Here is an 18,837-nt window from a genome sequence, read left to right on the forward strand (position 1 = left end):
AGATGTGCATTCACAACTCTCTGATTTTCTAGAGGAGTATGACATCAGAACTCAAGTGTCTGCCGTTGTTCAGCGTAAATATTGGACTTCCAAACCTGAGCCCAGCACCAGGGAACAGTTCCTCCAATGTAAGTTGTGAACGGCACCCCCTTCTCCATTGTTGATATCAGTGCAGTGCTTTGCTAAGTAAGAACCATCATCTGTCATCTAGGTTTCAGGTTCTTACAACCTCATGTCTATCCCTAAATGATATACTTCTTAAAATTTAATTTAAACAATTTTTTAACTTTTCATTTTGAAATAATGTGAAACTTACAAAAATATTACAGAAATAGAACAAAGAATTCCCATATATCTTTCACTCAGTTTCTCCTAATGGTAACATGTTACATAACTACAATACATTGATCAAAACCAGGGAATTAACATTGCTACAATGCTATCAACTAATCTACAGAATTTATTCAGCTTTCACCAACTCTTTCATCAATGCCCTTTTTTCTAGCTCAAAGTCCAATCCAAGGTCACAGATGTTTCCATGTCTTCTTAGAACCCTTCAATCTGGATCAGTCTTTCAATCCTTGTGTTTCATGACCATAGCACTTTGAAGAGTCCTGGCTAGTTACCTGGTGGTTCATTTCTATGTATGACTTGGCCAGAATTGCATAACTCATTGACCTGTCATTAAGTGGTATTGACTTGGTCCATTAGCATTTTTAAAACACTGCACAGTTGACCCTCGAACAAGGTGGGAGTTGGGATGCCAATTCCTCATATTGTTGAACATCCACCTGTAGCTTTTGATTCCTCAAGAACTTAACTAGTAATAGCCTTCTGTTAATTGACATAAACAGTCAAGACATATTTTGTATGTTTACATATATATATATGTAGACATATATATGTATGTATGTATGTATATTTTTTGAGAAAGGATCTCACTCTATTGCCCAGGCTGGGGTGCAGTGGCTTGATCATGGCTCACTGCAGTCTTGACCTCCCACATTCAAGCAATCCTCCTCCCTCAGTCTCCTGAGTAGCCACAGGCACATGCCACCACATCTGGCTGATTTAAAGAAAAATTTTTTTAACAATTGTAGAGATGGAGCCTTGCTGTGTTGCCCAGGCTGGTCTCAAGCTGTTGACCTCAAGTGATTTTCCCATCTCAGCTTCCCGAAGTGTTGGCATAAGCCTCTGCACCCAGTGAGAACTTTTTAAATTATGGAATTTTTAAAATAGCCTTTAATATGCTAATTCATTTGGCAAGCATATACTGAGCATCTTCTCTGAGCTAGAGAAGAATCCCATGCAAAATGCAAAGTTCATAGATTAGAGAGAGGACAAGCAGGAAACAAATACTCACTTGAATACATTATTACAAATGAGGAGGGGTGCCAAGTTTAAAAAGCCATAGTGCTCTGAAAGAGAGTGATTTAGAGTCACAAAGGGCCTCTTCGAGGACATGAACTCTCAGTTGTAGCCTGAATGGATCAGTAGGAATCACCAGACTCAAGGTAGGGCATGATCACATCTTGGAGGGAACAGGTTGTACCAAAGGCTCAAAGAGGATTGAGTGCTGAGTAGGTCTGAGATCAGCATGGTGGGAATGTAGCAATCAAGGGAGAGAGAGACACAGGAAAGGACCAGGGATGTGGGGCCTGGTAGGCCAGGGCGAGGGGTTGCTGCTTTATTGTAAGAGCAAGGGGCACCATGAAAGGGTTTTAAGCTAGAACAACATGACTGGCCTAAGCCTACAGCTCGAAATAAGCAGCACAGCTCTGTTGTGGAGAAGGTCTTGAAGTGGGCAAGAGAGAACAGCGAAATGACCAGTCAGGAACCCACTGCACGAGTCCAAGTGAGATGAGTGTTGGCTTAGGTTGGGGGTAAAGCACGGGGCTGGAGAGAAGTGGTAGAATCCATAGGAGTTGCTGCTGCCTGTGTGTGTGGTGAGGATGGGGGATGAGGGTGAGGGCAAAACAAATGTCAAAAATGACATAGAGCTTGACTTAAGCAATGAGGTGCATGAGACCCTGTTATTCTTTGGGAGTGGGAGGAGAACATGAGGGCACGTTTGAGAGTTCTTCATGCTCCATTTGATCCATTCATTCATTTTTAAGATGTTTTTCAAATATTTTGAAAAATGAATGAATGGATCAAATGTGGGTATAGGAGTACCTGCTTCCCCAAACACTTGGCAGCACTGGGTAGGATAATGCCAGGCATTCAATACATGTTTGTTGAATGAATGAATGAAAGAGTAAATTAATATATTTCTTGATTCAGTTCATCAAATAATATCCTCAATGTCAAGCAATTTGGGCTTCATAAGGGAAGGGAGTAGATGATTTGTGCTCTCTGTTTTCTGGTCTTCACTCACCTCTTTGCCTAGGGAAACAGCAGCCTGGGTAAATAGAGAACAGAGAAATGGATGTTTTCTCATATGTGCTTTGGAGCCTAGCTGGGTTTAAAGCGTTCTGTCTGAATCAGCTGTCAGTTCCTGAACCACTCTCCTGCCTTCTGTGTCTCCTCAGATGCTCATGACATCACGTTCGACCCAGACACAGCACACAGGTATCTCCGGCTGCAGGAGGACAACCACAAGGTCACCAACACCACGCCCTGGGAGCACTCCTACCCGGACCTCCCCAGCAGGTTCCTGCACTGGCGGCAAGTGCTGTCCCAGCAGAGTCTGTACCTGCATAGGTACTATTTTGAGGTGGAGATCTTCGGGGCAGGCACCTACGTTGGTCTGACCTGCAAAGGCATCGACCGGAAAGGGGAGGAGCGCAACAGTTGCATTTCCGGAAACAACTTCTCCTGGAGCCTCCAATGGAATGGGAAGGAGTTCACAGCCTGGCACAGTGACATGGAGACCCCGCTTAAAGCCGGCCCTTTCCGTAGGCTCGGGGTCTATGTCGACTTCCCAGGAGGGATCCTTTCCTTCTATGGTGTAGAGCATGATGCCATGACTCTGGTTCACAAGTTTGCCTGCAAGTTTTCAGAGCCAGTCTATGCTGCCTTCTGGCTTTCCAAGAAGGAAAACGCCATCCGGATTGTAGATCTGGGAGAGGAACCCAAGAAGCCAGCACCATCCTTGGTGGAGACTATTCCCTAGACTCCAGGAGCCATATCCCGGACCTTTGCCAGTCACAGTGATGGAATTTGCATTTTAGGGTGATTTGGGGGCAGAAATAACTGCTGATGGTAGCTGGCTTTTGAAATCCTATGGGTCTCTGAATGAGAACATTCTCCAGCTGCTCTCTTTTGCTCCATATGGTGCTGTTCTCTATATGTTTTGTAGTAATTCTTTTTTTTTTTTTTTGAGATGGAGCCTCGCACTATCGCCCGGGCTGGAGTGCAGTGGTGTGATCTTGGCTCACTGTAATCTCCGCCTCCCAGGTTGAAGCAATTCTCCTGCCTCAGCCTCCCGAGTAGCTGGGATTATAGGCGCCCGCCATCATGCCCAGCTAATTTTTTGTATTTTTAGTAGAGACGGAGTTTGACCATGTTGGCCAGGCAGGTCTCAAACTCCTGACCTCGTGATTCACCTGCCTCGGCCTCCCAAAGTGCTGGGATTACAGGCATGAGCCACCGCACCCGGCCTGTTTGTAGTAATTTTTAGGCACCAAATCTCCCTCATTTTCTAGTGCCATTCTCCTGTCTGTTCAGATAAATGTCACACTGTGCCTCGAATGGATGACCAGAAACCTTCAGACTGGCTGAAAAGAGTGCAGAGTTATCATGATAAATTGCTAACTTGTGTATTTCCTATGTGCTAGATACTGTCCTTGTGCTTTCTGCATATTAACTCAGTCCTCACAGAACACCCGTTGGGTAGATGCTCATATCATCCTTTTTTTGCAGATGGAGAAACTGTCTGGGGCAGTTAGCTAATTTGTTCAAGGTCACTCTGGTCACATGGTGACTGAGTTGGTCACATGGTGACTGAGTGGCAGAGCTGGGATTCAAGTCTGGGGTAGAATGACACTGGACTTTTAACCACCACATCATATTGTCTTCCTTATTACATCATGCACATTGTATGGAATAAAGTGCATAGCAGAGAAACTTCTTGAAGTTTGCAAATCCACACACAACATCTGACTCAGCCATCCCGCCATGCACTGGCTCACTGGCTCACTGCCTCACACAACAGCCCTTTCTATTTGGGGACAGCAAGGATTAGAAGAAATGTCTTAACAGAGTCTTGAGTTTTAGTCCCTGTGACCTCTGAAAAGGGGTCCTACTCCTCTCCTCTAAAGTAACCTGGAGTATGTGGATTTGTGTGATTTCTCATTCAAAGAATGAGGTGCTTCAAGAACTGTCATGTAACCCCCACGCCCCAGATGTTCTTGTTTGCATATTAAATTTTCCACCTTCCTTTATGATTCTCACTCCTTTCCCCCTGATTATTTCATTCTTCTTTCGGCAGATGAGCTTCCTAAGATTAATCACAAGCATTCATCAAGCCTTTAGGTAAATGGCAAACTGTCTTTAAATGAATTTCTGAGGCTATAACCTGAAGTCTCTGGTGGGATTCACTAGAAATATAAATTTTGAGTCTGTTCCTGTGATCTTTATCAAGGCCACAGGAACTCTTTTTCTTCAGTCAGTCTGATTGGCCTGTCTCAAGAGTATATTACTTTAGCATAACTTGACTTGTTACCTATATTTGTGTTTAAGGATGTATACAGTGTAGGATTTAAAATGATTTTACTTTAATTTCATCACATTATTGCTTTATGCTGAGATACTTGGGATTCATGGTTCCTCATGCAGTATATTCGCTCTCCTTCCTAGCTTAGTGTCACCTGCACAATTGGTAACCCTTTCTTCTTAAGTCTTATCCTTGTTGCTAAATATCTTGATGAGATTAGGACTAAATCTAGAATCTTGTGGCACTCAGTCAATAGCTTCTAGGTTTAGTTACATAAAAATTATGCACGGGTGGAACTGTGCAGTAATGTGGCCCCAGCTTTTTCACCTTTATCCACTGAACTTGATGAAAGACATTTTCAGTGGGAGAAATCAGGATATGCTATGTTTAGGCCGGGTGTGGGGGCTCACGCCTGTAATCCCAACACTTTCGGAGGCCGAGGCAGGAGGATCACCTGAGCTCAGAAGTTCGACACCAGCCTGGCCAACATGGTAAAACCCTGACTCTACTAAAAATACAAAAATTAGCCAGCCATGGTGGCACGCGCCTGTGATCTCAGCTACTCAGAAAGCTGAGGCAGAAGAATTGCTTGAACCCAGGAGGTGGAGGTTGAAGTGAGCTGAGATCGTGCCACCGCACTCCAGCCTGGGCGACAGAGCAAGACTCCATCTCAAAAACAAAACAAAACAAAAAAAGATATGCTATCTCTGAATTTCTTTGATCTATCTAATGATCTCAAGAGAAATTGAGATCAGCTTGGACTGCCTTGTTTTATTGAATCCCTGCAGGTTGTTAGTGCTTGGTCATGGTCATTTTCTTTTCTAAATATTCACAGAATATTTGATAAACCACTTTAGATTTCTGCTGTGGGTTAATATCACGCTTACTAGTCTGTTGTTTCCAGAATCTATCTTGTTTTTCTTTTTTAAAAAATTGAGATGCCTGTCCGCATTTGATACAATTTGGATATTTGGCCCTTCCAAATCTTATATAGAAATTTGATCGCCCATGTTGGAGGTGGAGCTGGGTGGGAGGTGTTTAGATAATGAGTTGGATCCCTCATGAATGGCCATGACGACACCATGCTTCTTGTACAGCCTGCATAACCATAAGACAAATCAATTTATTTTCTTTATAAATTACCCAGCCTCAGGTATTCCGTTATAGCAACACAATGGGACTAAGACACCGTCCTCTATCATTCTCCCTAGTTTCTCAAAGATTCCCACCTGATTTGCAGTCACATCATTAAGTTGTGTCAGATTCCTGAAATGTAATTTATTTAGGCCAGAATACTTGAGCTCATATAAAAGGAACCATTTAGGTGTCTCCTTACTTGTCTTGAACTTCATTTTCCTGTTAACTTTTTGTCTATTAGTTTTCAAGTTCAAGACCTTTCTTCTTGATACAAAAGAGCAAAGCAAAATTAAGAGTTGGGCATATTTGGCCAGGCACAGTGGCTCGCTCCTGTAATCCCAGCACTTTGGGAGGCTGAGGCAGGCAGATCACGAGGTCAGGAGATCAAGACCATGGTGAAACCTCGTCTCTACTAAAAATACAAAAAACTAGCCGGGCGTGGTGGCAGGCTCCTGTAGTCCCAGCTGCTCTGGACGCTAAGGCAGGAGAATGGTGTGAACCCGGGAGGCAGAGCTTGCAGTGAGCCAAGATTGTGCCACTGCACTCCAGCCTGGGCGACAGAGCAAGACTCTGTCAAAAAAAAAAAAAAAGAGTTGGGCATATTTGGGCCAGGCACGGTGGCTTATGTGTGTAATCCCAGCACTTTGGGAGGCTGCAGAGGAATCTGGAGAAAAGGTGTGAGTAGATTAATATTTAATTAATCAGGAAGGCCAGACAAAGGAGGGTGGCAAAGAAAAGGGAGGCCCAAAGCAGACTCTTTGGATCTGTAAGGTGGGCGCATTACCCTAAGGGGTTTGCCTTCTGTTATCGCCTCAAGCAGTGGGCACATCTTTTTTCTTTTTCTTGGTCTAAAAACTGAAAATTGACTAAAACAAATAAAAAAGGAAAAATAGAACAAGGGCTTATTTTATATTCTCTGGCATTTTCCTTAGCTGTGTGTATGCCACTCTTTAGTATTTACCCATCTGTATCTCTTCTTCCATTATGTAGACTTACTAAAAACAAAACAAAACCAACAAAAAAAAGAAACCACACTGAACATCTGAATTCACCAACAGCTCACTTTGGTGCCACATGGTTCTGCTCCATTACCGGACCATTTGTAATTGCAGAGTCAGAATTCCTCTTCAGACAGAAGAGGTTGAGCTGTGAGAACTGATCTCATTCTTAACCTGATTCCTACTCCCCCCATTCTGACCCTAGTATGTGACTACCATTGCCAACCAAACCCCAGCGATGGATTCCATTACCTTTCTCTGGTTATGCCTGGTCTTCCAACATGGGCATTAGAAAGGCACACAATATTGCAAACCTTTTGGTTTTATCTAGGGTAATAATGCTTTAGTAACAGTAACAATAGCAACAACAACTTCCCGCCTTTATCTTCTCCATCCTTATAACTGTGATGGAGACACTGAGGCTCAGAGAGGACAGGTTGCTTGCTAAGACCATATAGCTCCTAAGTACCAGAGTCAGTGTTTGAACCTAGTCTTACCTGAAATAGGAGAATTATCTCAGCATGACTTTGAAACTCTTTCTGTCAGCTGCCCAATATGTTTTGCCTGGGCACTTTGACAATGGTGAGATTTCTGGTTAGTATTCTGAAGCAGTTAAATAACTTAAATTTATATTAAACATTTCTGCTTTTACTTTGATGATGACTTAAGAAAATGAATATAAACATATTTAGTATCATTGGGATAGCCACCTTGTAACTGAACAGATACAAACATAAGAAGTTTGCATCTTATTTTATATTCATGAATATTCAGAAGCCATATATAACAGTAATTAAAGCACAATACCAGTAATAGTCCACATGTTACTTAAATTTGGCTAACAGTATTCTTGTTGTTCTAGAAATGAGATGACCAGCTCTTTCAGAATATACAGCAACTGCCTCCACATAAAGCAGTGCCAGGTTTAGGAGATTTACGGTAAAGCCATGTTTCCAAGGAGGTCTGTACAAAAAGCCAGACTTCTACTGGCAGTTTCTGAGAGATACGCTTTCCATCCATGGCAGCCATTTACTTTTGCTCTGGGAGACGTTTGTAATTGAAAAGGCACAACTGGGGTATTTACTCATTTCTCCCGTTCCTCTAGTGTTCGGTGGTGTTGCCGTTGCAAGTGGGCAGGGCTAAAATGAGCTGGTTATCTCAGGATCATGGAAAACCTGGAATCAACGCTCAAGAATGCCCCCATTTTCATTGTGAGAAGGGAACCGATTCCATCCCTCTATGCCAGAAGTGTGAGACGTGTGTCTTAGCGTGGAAGATCTTCTCTACCAAAGAGTGGTTCTGCAGGATCAATGACATATCACAGAGGAGGTTTCTAGTTAGCATTCTGAAGCAGTTAAATAGCTTGTATTTGTTACACTATTTCCAAAATATCCTTCAGACCACACAGGGAAAGGATTTCATCTATAACAGGTCCCGGATCGACCTCAGCAAGAAAGAGGGGAAAGTTGCGAAGTCCTTGAACCAAATGTTGGATAAAACAGTAGAACAGAAGATGAAGGAGATCTTGTACTGGTTTGGGAACAGCACCCACTGGACCAAGGCGAATTATACTCTCTTACTGCTGCAGATGTGCAACCCCAAATTACTGCTCACTGCTGCCAATGTGATCAGAGTCCTGTTTCTGAGAGAGCAGAACAGTATCTCAGGTAAACAAGGCCACAGGCAAAGACCAGAGGGCCCCCAGAAACCGGAAGACAAGACTTCAGAAATCTGTAGGGAGCTGCAGTTGTAGACAACATAGGTAGGTAGAGATTGCACAGAATGCAGCGTAGGTTTTTTTGAACTGACACCTTGTCCTGACACCCGATCCTGTTTACCAAAGGAGAAATGACTGAATGTAACTTCCTTCTTGAAAATGATCAAATGCAGGAGGAAGTACACAACTTTTAACTGACAAGCATTTATCATGGATTTCTGCATCTCATAGGCCCAGAAATGGCTGGCCCCTGCCTCTGACCCCTTAATGCTGGTGTCATTCCTGCTTTAGGGATTGGACTGGGCTTGAGAGGGTTGTAAAGGGGAAGCTATTGGTTTGCTGTTCAGCTGCCCTGCACAGAAACCAGACCAAGAAGTCAAAACTTACGGCTTTTTTTTTTTTTTCATTCATTCTACCATGCTCCTTGCTTATCCATGAAATCAAACCTTAAAGTAGAGTTTCTCCAAGGCTGGAGATAGCTTAAGGGTCAAATAAGTCTAGGGTGGTAGTTCTCCAGCTGTGGCTTGTATCAGGATCTCCAGCAGGACCTGTTAAAACAAGCTCCTCCCCCAGAACTTCGGACTCAGCAGGTCTGAGGTGGGCCCAGGATTCTGTATTTCTTTTCTTTTCTTTTCTTTTTTTTTTTGAGATGGAATCTCGCTCTGTCACCCAGACTGGAGTGCAGTGGCGCAATCTTGGCTTACTACAAATTCCACCTGCCAGGTTCAAGCAATTCTCCTCCCTCAGCCTCCCAAGTAGCTGGGACTACAGGTGCGTGCCACCATGCCTGGCTGATTTTTTGGTATTTTTTAGGAGAGACGGGGTTTCACCATGCTGGCCAGGCTGGTTTCGAACTCCTGACCTTGTGATCCACCTGCCTCGGCCTTCCAAAGTGCTGGGATTACAGGTGTGAGCCACTGCGCCTGGCCAACAACCTTCTCTTTTCTTAGAACAGATTCTCTCTTAAAAAATTAAATGTTCTGGCCGGGCATGGTGGCTCACGCTTGTATTTCTATCAAGTTTCCAGCTAGTGCTGATGTTGCTGGTCTGGGGATCTCTCTTTGAGAATCACAGGCCTAGGGTGTTAGAGAATCCTGGAAGTGTTTGGCCAGCTAGTTCAGGGAAGCAGAAGAAACAATAAGGGTGGCGTCTGTTTTGCTTTGCTATAAAGGAATGCCTGAGGCTGAGTAATTTATAAGGAAATGTATAAGTAATTTATAAGGAAAAGAGTTTTATTTGGCTTGCAGTTCTGCAGACTGTATCAGAGGCATAGCACCAGCATCTCTTTCTGGTGAGGGCTTCAGGAAGCTTCCACTCATGGTGGAATGTAAGGGAAATCAACGTATAATGCGGCAAGAGAAGCAGCAAGAGAGGGGGACGGGTGTCAGTTTATTTTAAACAGCCGGCTCTTTCTTGAACTATATTAATAGAGCGAGAACTCACTCATTACTGTGGGAAGGGCACCAAGCCATTCATGAGAGATCTGCCCCAAACCCAAAAACCTCCCATCAGGTCTCACTTCCAATATTGGGGGTCACAATTCAACATGAGATTTGGAGGGGACAGATATCGAAACTGTATCAGGAGGCAAGAGAATTGAGTTTTGGAGGGGTCCGGGAGTGGAAGGGTCCAGTGTGGGGAAGCTCAGATTTAAGCAGGGGTGGGAGAAAGCTGGGAGGAGGTGGTCACATGGAGGCATTTTGGAGTTTTAGCTCTTGAAGGTGTGTAATTCCTGTCACCAATGAGACCTGAGAGGTGGTCATATTTGTAGACTAGTGGAATCGAAAAGAATTTTAAAGCTGGATGGCCTAGGACGCAGTTAGATCACAATGTATGTCACTTGATTTATTTGGCGTGTCAGGGGTATAAAAGAATGATAATATAGAATGAGGACACAGTGAATCCCAGGGTGTCAAAAACAGTAAGTTAGATTGGAGATCAACCGACTGGTTGATCCTTAATAGTTACATAAGGAGACCAAAGTCCAGGGCATCTGAATGACTTCGCTTAGGTCACCCACCATGTGGACTGAAAACCAGGATCCCCTCCTGAGCCTCTTCCACTCTGCAGTGCTGCCAGCAGCGGAGGGCCTGGCTTGTACGCACAGATGCAATGCTCCGCGGTGCTCTTCCAAAAGTTTCATCACGCACCATAGAAATGGGCTATTTACATTGGAGTTGTGTAAGTCCTATTACAGGTTGTGGCAACCTTCTTTTTTGTTTGTTTGTTTGTTTGTTTGTTTGAGATGGAGTCTCACTCTGTCACCCAGGCTGGCCTGATCTCAGCTCACTGCTGCAAGCTCCACCTCCCAGGTTCACGCCATTCTCCTGCCTCAGCCTCCCGAGTAGCTGGGACTACAGGGGCCTGCCACCATGCCCGGCTAATTTTTTGTATTTTTAGTAGAGACGGGGTTTCACCGTGTTAGCCAGGATGGTCTCGATCTCCTGACCTCGTGATCCGCCCGCCTTAGCCTCCCAACATGCTGGGATTACAGGCTTGAGCCACTGCGCCTGGCCAACAACCTTCTCTTTTCTTAGAACAGATTCTCTCTTAAAAAATTAAATGTTCTGGCCGGGCATGGTGGCTCACGCTTGCAATCCTAGCACTTTGGGAGGCCAAGGCGGGCGGATCACTTGAGGTCAGGAGTTTGAGACCAATCTGGCCAACATGGCGAAACCCCATCTCTACTAAAAATACAAAAAATAGCCAGTTGTCATGCGCTTGTAATCCCAGCTACTTGGGAGGCTGAGGCAGGAGAATCACTTGAACCCAGGAGGTGGAGGTTGCAGTGAGCCAAGACCATGCCATTGCATTCCACCCTGGGCAATAAGAGCAAAACTCCGTCTCAAAAAAACAAAAACAAACCAAAAAAAAGTTAAATGTTCTCATTTGACTTGAGGGTGGTTATTTCTATCATGAAAGAAAATTCATCTTGAGCTTCCAAAGAACATTCCCTGTTGCAATTCCGGACCTCAACTCTCTCTCTCCTTGTGTAAACAGCTCAAGATATTTTACATTGGAAGTATGCTGAAACGCTAACAGGAAGCTTTCTGAGATTTTTGCATAGAAGTTTGGAGGCCCCAAATAAAAACAGACACAACTGCTCTGGTCCGTTCTGTACATCTTTAAAAGAAGGAAGAATCATGCCTGTAATCCTAGCAGCTTTGGGAGGCCAAGGCAGGCGGATCACGAGGTCAGGAGATCAAGACCATCCTGGGTAACACGGTGAAACTCTGTCTCTACTAAAAATACAAAAAATTAGCCAGGCGTGGTGGCGGGCGCCTGTAGTCCCAGCTACTCGGGAGGCTGAGGCAGGAGAATGGCGTGAACCCAGGAGGTGGAGCTTGAAGTGAGCTGCAGTCGTGCCACTGCACTCCAGCCTGGGCGACAGAGTGAGACTCTGTCTCAAAAAAAAAAAAAAAAAAAAAAAAAAAAGGAAGAAAAAATGAAAAAGTTTCTCTCCACTTCATTTTCCTCAACACACCTGCTTCAAGAGCAACCTTGTCTTGGTCTTTTGTTTTTCAGGGCTCAATCAAGACATCACAGATGTGTGTTTTTCCCCCGAGAAAGACGACAGCTCCAAGTCTGCGACCTCACAAGTCTATTGGACAGCCAAAACTCAGCACACATCCCTTCCTTTGTCCAAAGGCCCAGAAAATGAACACTTACTTGGGGCAGCATCTAACCCTGGTAAGTCAACTTTCAAGAAGAAAGCCAATATGAAACCAATGTGAGATTGGGAAGACCCCATGGAACTGGAGGGGCTGGCAGGGTGATAGCATCTGGGGATGGCAGATTTGAGGAACTCACATTCATTTAGCATCTACAATGTGCTGGGCTCTTTGATATTTACTTCCCCATCTAATTCTCACAGCTGGTAAGGGGAGGAGCAAGGATTGAAATTGATCAGTATGGCCCCCAAGCCCATATTCTCACCTCTTCACTGCGGTGTCCACAAGACACATCTGAAAATAGAAATCAGAAAGGAGACTATCAATGGTTTCCTTTGGAGTCTTTCTCTGCTCCGAGCCACAATCCATCATCTAGTCCCTGGGCTCTGGCATGGTGGCCAGCTCTAAAATTAAACCCACCAATGGCTATTTTTGCAGTATTGGATTCGATCTTGAGGAGGGAATAAAATTAATGGGGAATTTGGTTCCCCACCTCAAGGCATTCCTAAGTTGGGTTTTGAAGCAAGACATATACATGAAATATCATAGGAAACACAATATCGTAGGAAATGCAAGGCATAGATTCAAAAACACTCATATGGAAAATTTCAGATTTCAAAAGGATATAGAACAGTATGATAATCACCCACCCACATAGCACTGGGTTCAACAATTATCAACATTTTACCAATTTTATTCCATTCATTTCCCCCCCTTTCTTAAATTGTTTAAAATTTTTTCTTGTTGGAGTATTTTTAAGAAAATTCCAGGCACAATGTCATTTCAGACTCTGATACTCTAGACTTCTCCTTGGGCTGAAAAAGTTGAAAAGTACATGTATATTTGGGTCAAAAGGTTCTATTCTCATGTGGCAGAAGAGATGACAAAAATCTAGTGGCCTAAGGGTAGATTCTGAGGAGGTTTATTTTGTGGGAGAGCTTTTGGTGAGGACTTGTTCTTGGCCTGGAGTTTCTACAGAGCCAACTCAACCACATACCTTTCTCTGGCTTCACTCTAGAGGAACCATGGAGGAATTCACTCCAGTGTATTTCCGAAATGAATAGGCTGTTTTCTGAAAAAGGAGGCATAACCAAGCTAGGGTACGATCCCTGCAGTCTATTGGTTAACTTGGATGACATCAGAGACCTGTCTTCTGGGTTCAGCAAATACCGAGACTTCATCCGTTACCTGCCCATCCACCTCTCCAAGTACATTCTAAGTATGCTGGGGTGTTTGAGGGGATTTCCCAGACACCTCCCATCTTGGCCCAGTTCTGGGGTTTCTGGATCCATCTTTTTTTTTTTCCAGGAATGCTGGATAGACACACCCTGAACAAGTGTGCCTCTGTGAGCCAGCACTGGGCCGCCATGGCTCAACAGGTCAAGACGGACTTGTCAGCGCACGCCTTCATTCAGAACCAGATTATCTTCATGCAGGTACTTCCCGCAAGTCTGAAAGGGGAATGTCTGAGACCAGCTTCATTTTCGTGTTGAGACTGATCTGACTGTGGACCTTTCGTAAACCCTTAGCTGGCCTCCTGCTCTACATTTGTGGCCTTTTAGGCTTCATGGGTCTTTTCTTTTTGGTCCAAATTCCTGTTGATGACTGAGTACTCTCTCATTGTCAGTACATCTCACAAGGACAATAAGGATAGAGAGCACTCAGGAGCAGACAGGCAGAGCCTTTCCAACACCTCACAAAGCAGAGAACCCCCAGTCCCCAGGGAGTTACATCGCAGCTTACACAGCAAGAAAGCCATAAATGTGTTTCTGCATCAGCCTCATATGGAGCACAGATGTTTATAAGGCCGCAAAGTCTTTTTTTAAGTTGAAACGCCATTTTCCCAATGGTAATCTTCTCCAGCATTTTTACTTCTCTGTTTCTTGCCAGAAGTCTCACCCTAAACCATGGATTTTGGTAACTTGATTTTTTTTTTCCCAGCAGAGAGGACAGAGGATGAAAAGCAGCAGCTATGGTGAGGCTGGCGATAGTCTAACCATCTTTGCTGGTCCCCCTGTGGCATTTGGTGTTTCTTTTTTCTCCTCCATTGGATCTGCACACACTGCCAGAGGAACTAGCCAGAACTGGGCCTGCCTGCCGCAGCCAGGGCTTACCCATCTTTCAGATTTTGCCAAGAACTAGTTTTTCCCTTCTTCTTGCAGAGTCGGAGCTGAGAGTAGCCATTTTCTGTTTTTATTTTTATTTATTTTTAGTTTTTTGTCTTTTTCGAGGGGTCCTACACAAGAGGAATTGATCCTAATTATGCCAATAAGGTTTCTATCCCAGTTCCTAAAATGGTAGATGACGGGAAGCGCATGCGTGTGAAACATCCGAAGTGGAAGCTGAGGACGAAGGTGGGTTCCAACGGCATCTGGGGCAAGTAACTGTGAACGTCTCATTCTAATTGGCCATTGAAGGCTGAAGTCCAGACTCAGCTCTGGAGTGAGGACAGAGGATCATGGCAGGTAACACTCCTTAAGGAAGACCAGAGTTCTGTGTTGCTACTGACTTGCAAGATACTTCCTCTTCTTCTTTTTTTTTTTTCTTGAGACAGAGTTTCGCTCTGTTGTTGCCCAGGCTGGAGTGCAGTGGCGCAATCTTGACTCACTGCAAGCTCCACCTCCTGGGTTCACGCCATTCTCCTGCCTCAGCCTCCCCTGTAGCTGGGACTACAGGTGCCCATCACCACACATGGCTAATTTTTTTGTATTTTTAGTAGAGATGGGGTTTCACCGTGTTAACCAGAATGGTCTCGATCTCCTGACCTCGTGATCAACCCGCCTCGGCCTCCCAAAGTGCTGGGATTACAGGTGTGAGCCACTGCGCCCAGCCACACTTCCTCTTCTTAAGCCTTGCTTTACTCATCTGTTGGATGGGTGGATTGATCTGGTTGTCCTCTCAGGGTTCTTCCTTACTTCAAAGCCCATGGCCGTGTTCTGTGTCCATGGCACCAGGTCATTTAGTGGCAAGTTCAGAGGCCAGGAGCAACTCCATGAGCCCATGCCTCTGGAGGCTCCAGCATCTGCTGCTCAGGAATTCGAGGAGGACCCGAGGGGAGGGCCAGGGCTGGTTGCAGAATGCCTGGGGCCTAGATGAATTCGGCTCCCTCATCTCTCACTTCCAGGTTCATTCTGGCTCTAGGATGGAAGGAGAGAGTTAATTAAATGTAGCCCTCTCCACTAGTTCGTGGGCAATAATGAAGAGTGAATGGAAGACTCTTCGCGCTCTTTGCTTTGCCTATCAAGGCGTGGTTGATATTCCTAAAACCATTAGATTTCTGCCCCCTCGTCTCTGCTTAAAGTCTATTTTGAAGTCTATTCAATTGGCCCCAAAAGGATAGTTAATGAGGGATGATTTGACTGCTGCTTCCCATAAGGAAGCTATGTTAAATTAGAATTTGAGAAACAGAAGCATCTAGAGAGAGCATCTAGCTCATATGACCTGGAGGGGCCAGGCAGGTGACACAAAGGAGGAGGCGGGTGGTGTGGGCAGTAGCGGACGGTGTGGCTGTCATGGACTGGACAGTTCACCTGCATCTGAAGGGCCAGCTGCTGCTCAGTTCTGGCTAATTCTTGTCTTGAGAGATTATTTTGAGGCCCCTGACCTGCTAGACCACCTAAGCCTTAGAAGATAGAACTCTGACATATTATGTGAAATCTCTTGCTTTTATTAAATGCGGGCAACCGTTTAAAAGCAGTTTTAAAAACTACACTGGCCAAATAAAACACATTTCTGGGCCAGGTGCGGTGGCTCACGCCTGTAATCCCAGCACTTTGGGAGTCCAAGGCCGGTGGATCACAAGGTCAGGAGTTTGAGACCAGCCTGGCCAACATAGTGAAACCCCGTCTCCACTAAAAATTACAAAACATTAGCTGGGCGTGGTGGCGGGCGCCTGTAGTCCCAGCTACTTGGGAGACTGAGGCAGGAGAATGGCGTGAACGCGGGAGGCAGAGCTTGCAGTGAGCTGAGATCACGCCACTGCACTCCAGCCTGGACGACAGAGCGAGACTCTGTCTCAAAAAAAAAAAAAAGAAAACACATTTCTGGATTTCATTTGACCTGCAGTTATTCATTTCTGAGCTGGTCCCTTCACCCATTTTATAGATAAAGAAATTGAGGCACAGAGAAGTCAAGCTCTCCCAGCCAGCTGAGTGAAAGAGGCATTAATTTGAACGTGAACCTGCTTTTGTTTTCAAGTCTGTTGCTCTTTTATGTATAACACAAACAACACCCTTCTTCCTTGGGTGATGCAGTCAGTAATGGCCCAACAGAAGGACTACCCAGCCAGTGTTTGACATTCTAGGAATGTATTCACAGAACTGGAGCACCGTCATCTCGGACAAACACCGCCACTTTAAGTACCAGGTCCCTTTCTAGTCGCATGCGTTTCAAGGAAATCACTTCTCTTCTAACTACAAGCAACCAGAAAGAGCAGACAGTAAAACACAGATAAGACATCTTGGGCACAGAGGGAGGTAGGTGGGAAGTCTTTTGAGTAACTGCCAGACTTCACCCTCATACAATGGGCCCCAGTAAAACAGTGGGCCATAATAAGCACATTCCTTTCCCTTCAAGTGCACTAGGATAGGGAAGCTAAATCAGACTCGGTGGGTATGTCTGCAGCTGCAGAAAGATGTATGGGGACAGACACACAACTCTCCCTCCCAGATAAGCACAACAAAGAGACACAAAAGCAGTCCGAGCATCTGATAAACTCTCCCACCCTGAATCCTTAAAAACTCTTAGTCTCTAAGAGAGTGTGGCTTCCGACCTAACTCAGTCAGAATTCCCTCCCAGATTTGAAATAAACCTGTTGACTGTCAAGCCACCCTTCGTGTTTCTCTCCTCTTTCTTTAATTCTTACATGTATAGTTTAAGAAAAGGGGCCAGGCGCAGTGAACTGAGATTGCGCCACTGTACTCCAGCCTGGGCAAGACAGTGAGACTCCATCTCAAAAAAAAAAAAAAAAAAAAAAAAAAAAAAACAGAGAGCGAGAGAGAGAAAAGGGAGAGAAGCAGGTGAAGCAGTATGGAGAACACATTAAATAGCAAGACTAAGCAGTTATAGAGTCTCCTAGGAAAAGTGAAGGTGAGTGCTTCTCAGGGTGGTAATAGCATGAGTGTGAACTGTGTGCCAGGCACAATGCCCATAGCTCTGCATGCAGCATTTACTTGACTTCACCATAGATCGAGGAGATGTCGTTGTTCCCAGTTTATGGATGTGGAAATGAAGGATATGCTGTGAGAAAGTGCCCAGGGTCTCATAGCTGGGCAGTGGCAGAGCTGGAATTTAAACTCAGGTCTTTTCCCTCCCAATGACTCCACCATGTGGCTTCTTGGGCTCACAAAACTTAGGAGATGAGCAAGGGCCAATGAATTCCCCCTGGGTTGGGAGAATCCAGGGCAGCATCATTTAATTCAGGCTGGGATATGGAAAGCTCCCTGGACCCTGGAGGGGAGGCAGGTTGGCAGATTCTTCTGGGCAGAAACTTCTTGGTGGACATTGCTACATGGTTAAAGATTAAGGAGAGGAGCAGAGGAAAGAGGGCATCTGAGGAAGAGTCTAAAGGCATGGAGCAGAAGGCTAAGGTTTAGAAGGAGACTTCAGAGATGTCTCCAAGAGGACTCTCAGGTGCAAACATGATGCTATGTTCTTCTTTGCCTTCAAGATAAAAATATTCTGCTTTTTCTTTCCTGCTAGTTTAATGGGACTGTAATTTCTGACTATTTGAGGATAGAATATGGCAGGGAATATAAATGGAACTGAGAATCTAGTTCAGTCATCTATGCCAGAATTTAGCATGTCTGGAATGCCATACCTGCTCAGAAGGTGTGTGATAGAGGAAGCAAAGGAGGGAGGAGGAATGAAGGCAGGCAGGAAGGAAATAAAAGAAAGACTGGGAAGCAAACAAAGGCACCCCTGTCAAGACTTGATAAAATTGATTTCCTTTCCCTGAGTCCCAGATACCTTATCTGTAAAATAATGAGAACATTTTGTGGGGCAAGTGATCTACCTTGTAAGGCAGCTGCAAGGACAAATGAAGGTTGCAGATGTATGAAAACTTTGAAATGCAAATGCAGGTGGGGCGTGGTGGCTCAAGCCTGTAATCCTAGCACTTTGGGAGGCTGAGGCAGGCGGATCACCTGAGGTCAGGAGTTCGAGACCAGCCTGGCCAACATGGTGAAAACCCGTCTCTACTAAAAATACAAAAATTAGCCAGGTGTGATGGCACATGCCTGTAATCCCCCCTCCTTAGCAGGTTGAGGCAGGAGAATTGCTTGAACCCGGGAGGCAGAGGTTGCAGTGAGCCAAGATCATGCCATTGCACTCCAGCCTGGGTGAGAAAAGCAAAACTGTCTTAAAAAAAAAAAATGCGGCCAGGCATGGTGGCTCATGCCTATAATCCCAGCACTTTGGGAGGCCGAGGCGGGCAGATCACAAGGTCAAGAGATCGAGACCATCCTGGCCAACGTGGTGAAACCCTGTCTCTACTAAAAATACAAAAATTAGCTGGGCATGGTGGCACATGCTTGTAGTCCCAGCTACTCTGGAGGCTGAGGCAGGAGAATCACTTGAACTCAGGAGGCGGAGGTTGCAGTGAGCCGAGATGGCACCACTGCATTCCAGCCTGGCGACAGAGCGAGACTCCGTCTAAAA

General features: G+C 45.0%; 2 protein-coding genes across 4 annotated transcripts in view; both read left to right on the forward strand.

Moving 5' to 3' along the window:
• TRIM16 (tripartite motif containing 16) overlaps positions 1 to 3,771 on the forward strand; it is a 53,659-nt gene extending 49,888 nt beyond the window's left edge. For all 3 annotated transcript variants that reach the window (XM_030922843.1, XM_030922841.1, XM_030922842.1), the window contains 2 exons: positions 33 to 128; positions 2,532 to 3,771. In XM_030922843.1, coding sequence (XP_030778703.1) covers positions 33 to 128; positions 2,532 to 3,115 — 680 coding nt within the window. In that variant the 3' untranslated portion in view covers positions 3,116 to 3,771. The remainder of the gene's footprint in view (positions 1 to 32; positions 129 to 2,531) is intronic.
• A 4,187-nt stretch (positions 3,772 to 7,958) lies between these two features.
• CDRT1 (CMT1A duplicated region transcript 1) overlaps positions 7,959 to 18,837 on the forward strand; it is a 48,142-nt gene continuing 37,263 nt past the window's right edge. The window contains 6 exon segments of the mRNA XM_030922840.1: positions 7,959 to 7,992; positions 7,995 to 8,459; positions 12,035 to 12,199; positions 13,199 to 13,399; positions 13,489 to 13,616; positions 14,412 to 14,534. Of these exon segments, the coding sequence (XP_030778700.1) occupies positions 7,959 to 7,992; positions 7,995 to 8,459; positions 12,035 to 12,199; positions 13,199 to 13,399; positions 13,489 to 13,616; positions 14,412 to 14,534 (1,116 nt within the window).

Source organism: Rhinopithecus roxellana, chromosome 19, assembly GCF_007565055.1.
Source record: "Rhinopithecus roxellana isolate Shanxi Qingling chromosome 19, ASM756505v1, whole genome shotgun sequence".
Taxonomy (NCBI): Eukaryota; Metazoa; Chordata; class Mammalia; order Primates; family Cercopithecidae; genus Rhinopithecus; species Rhinopithecus roxellana.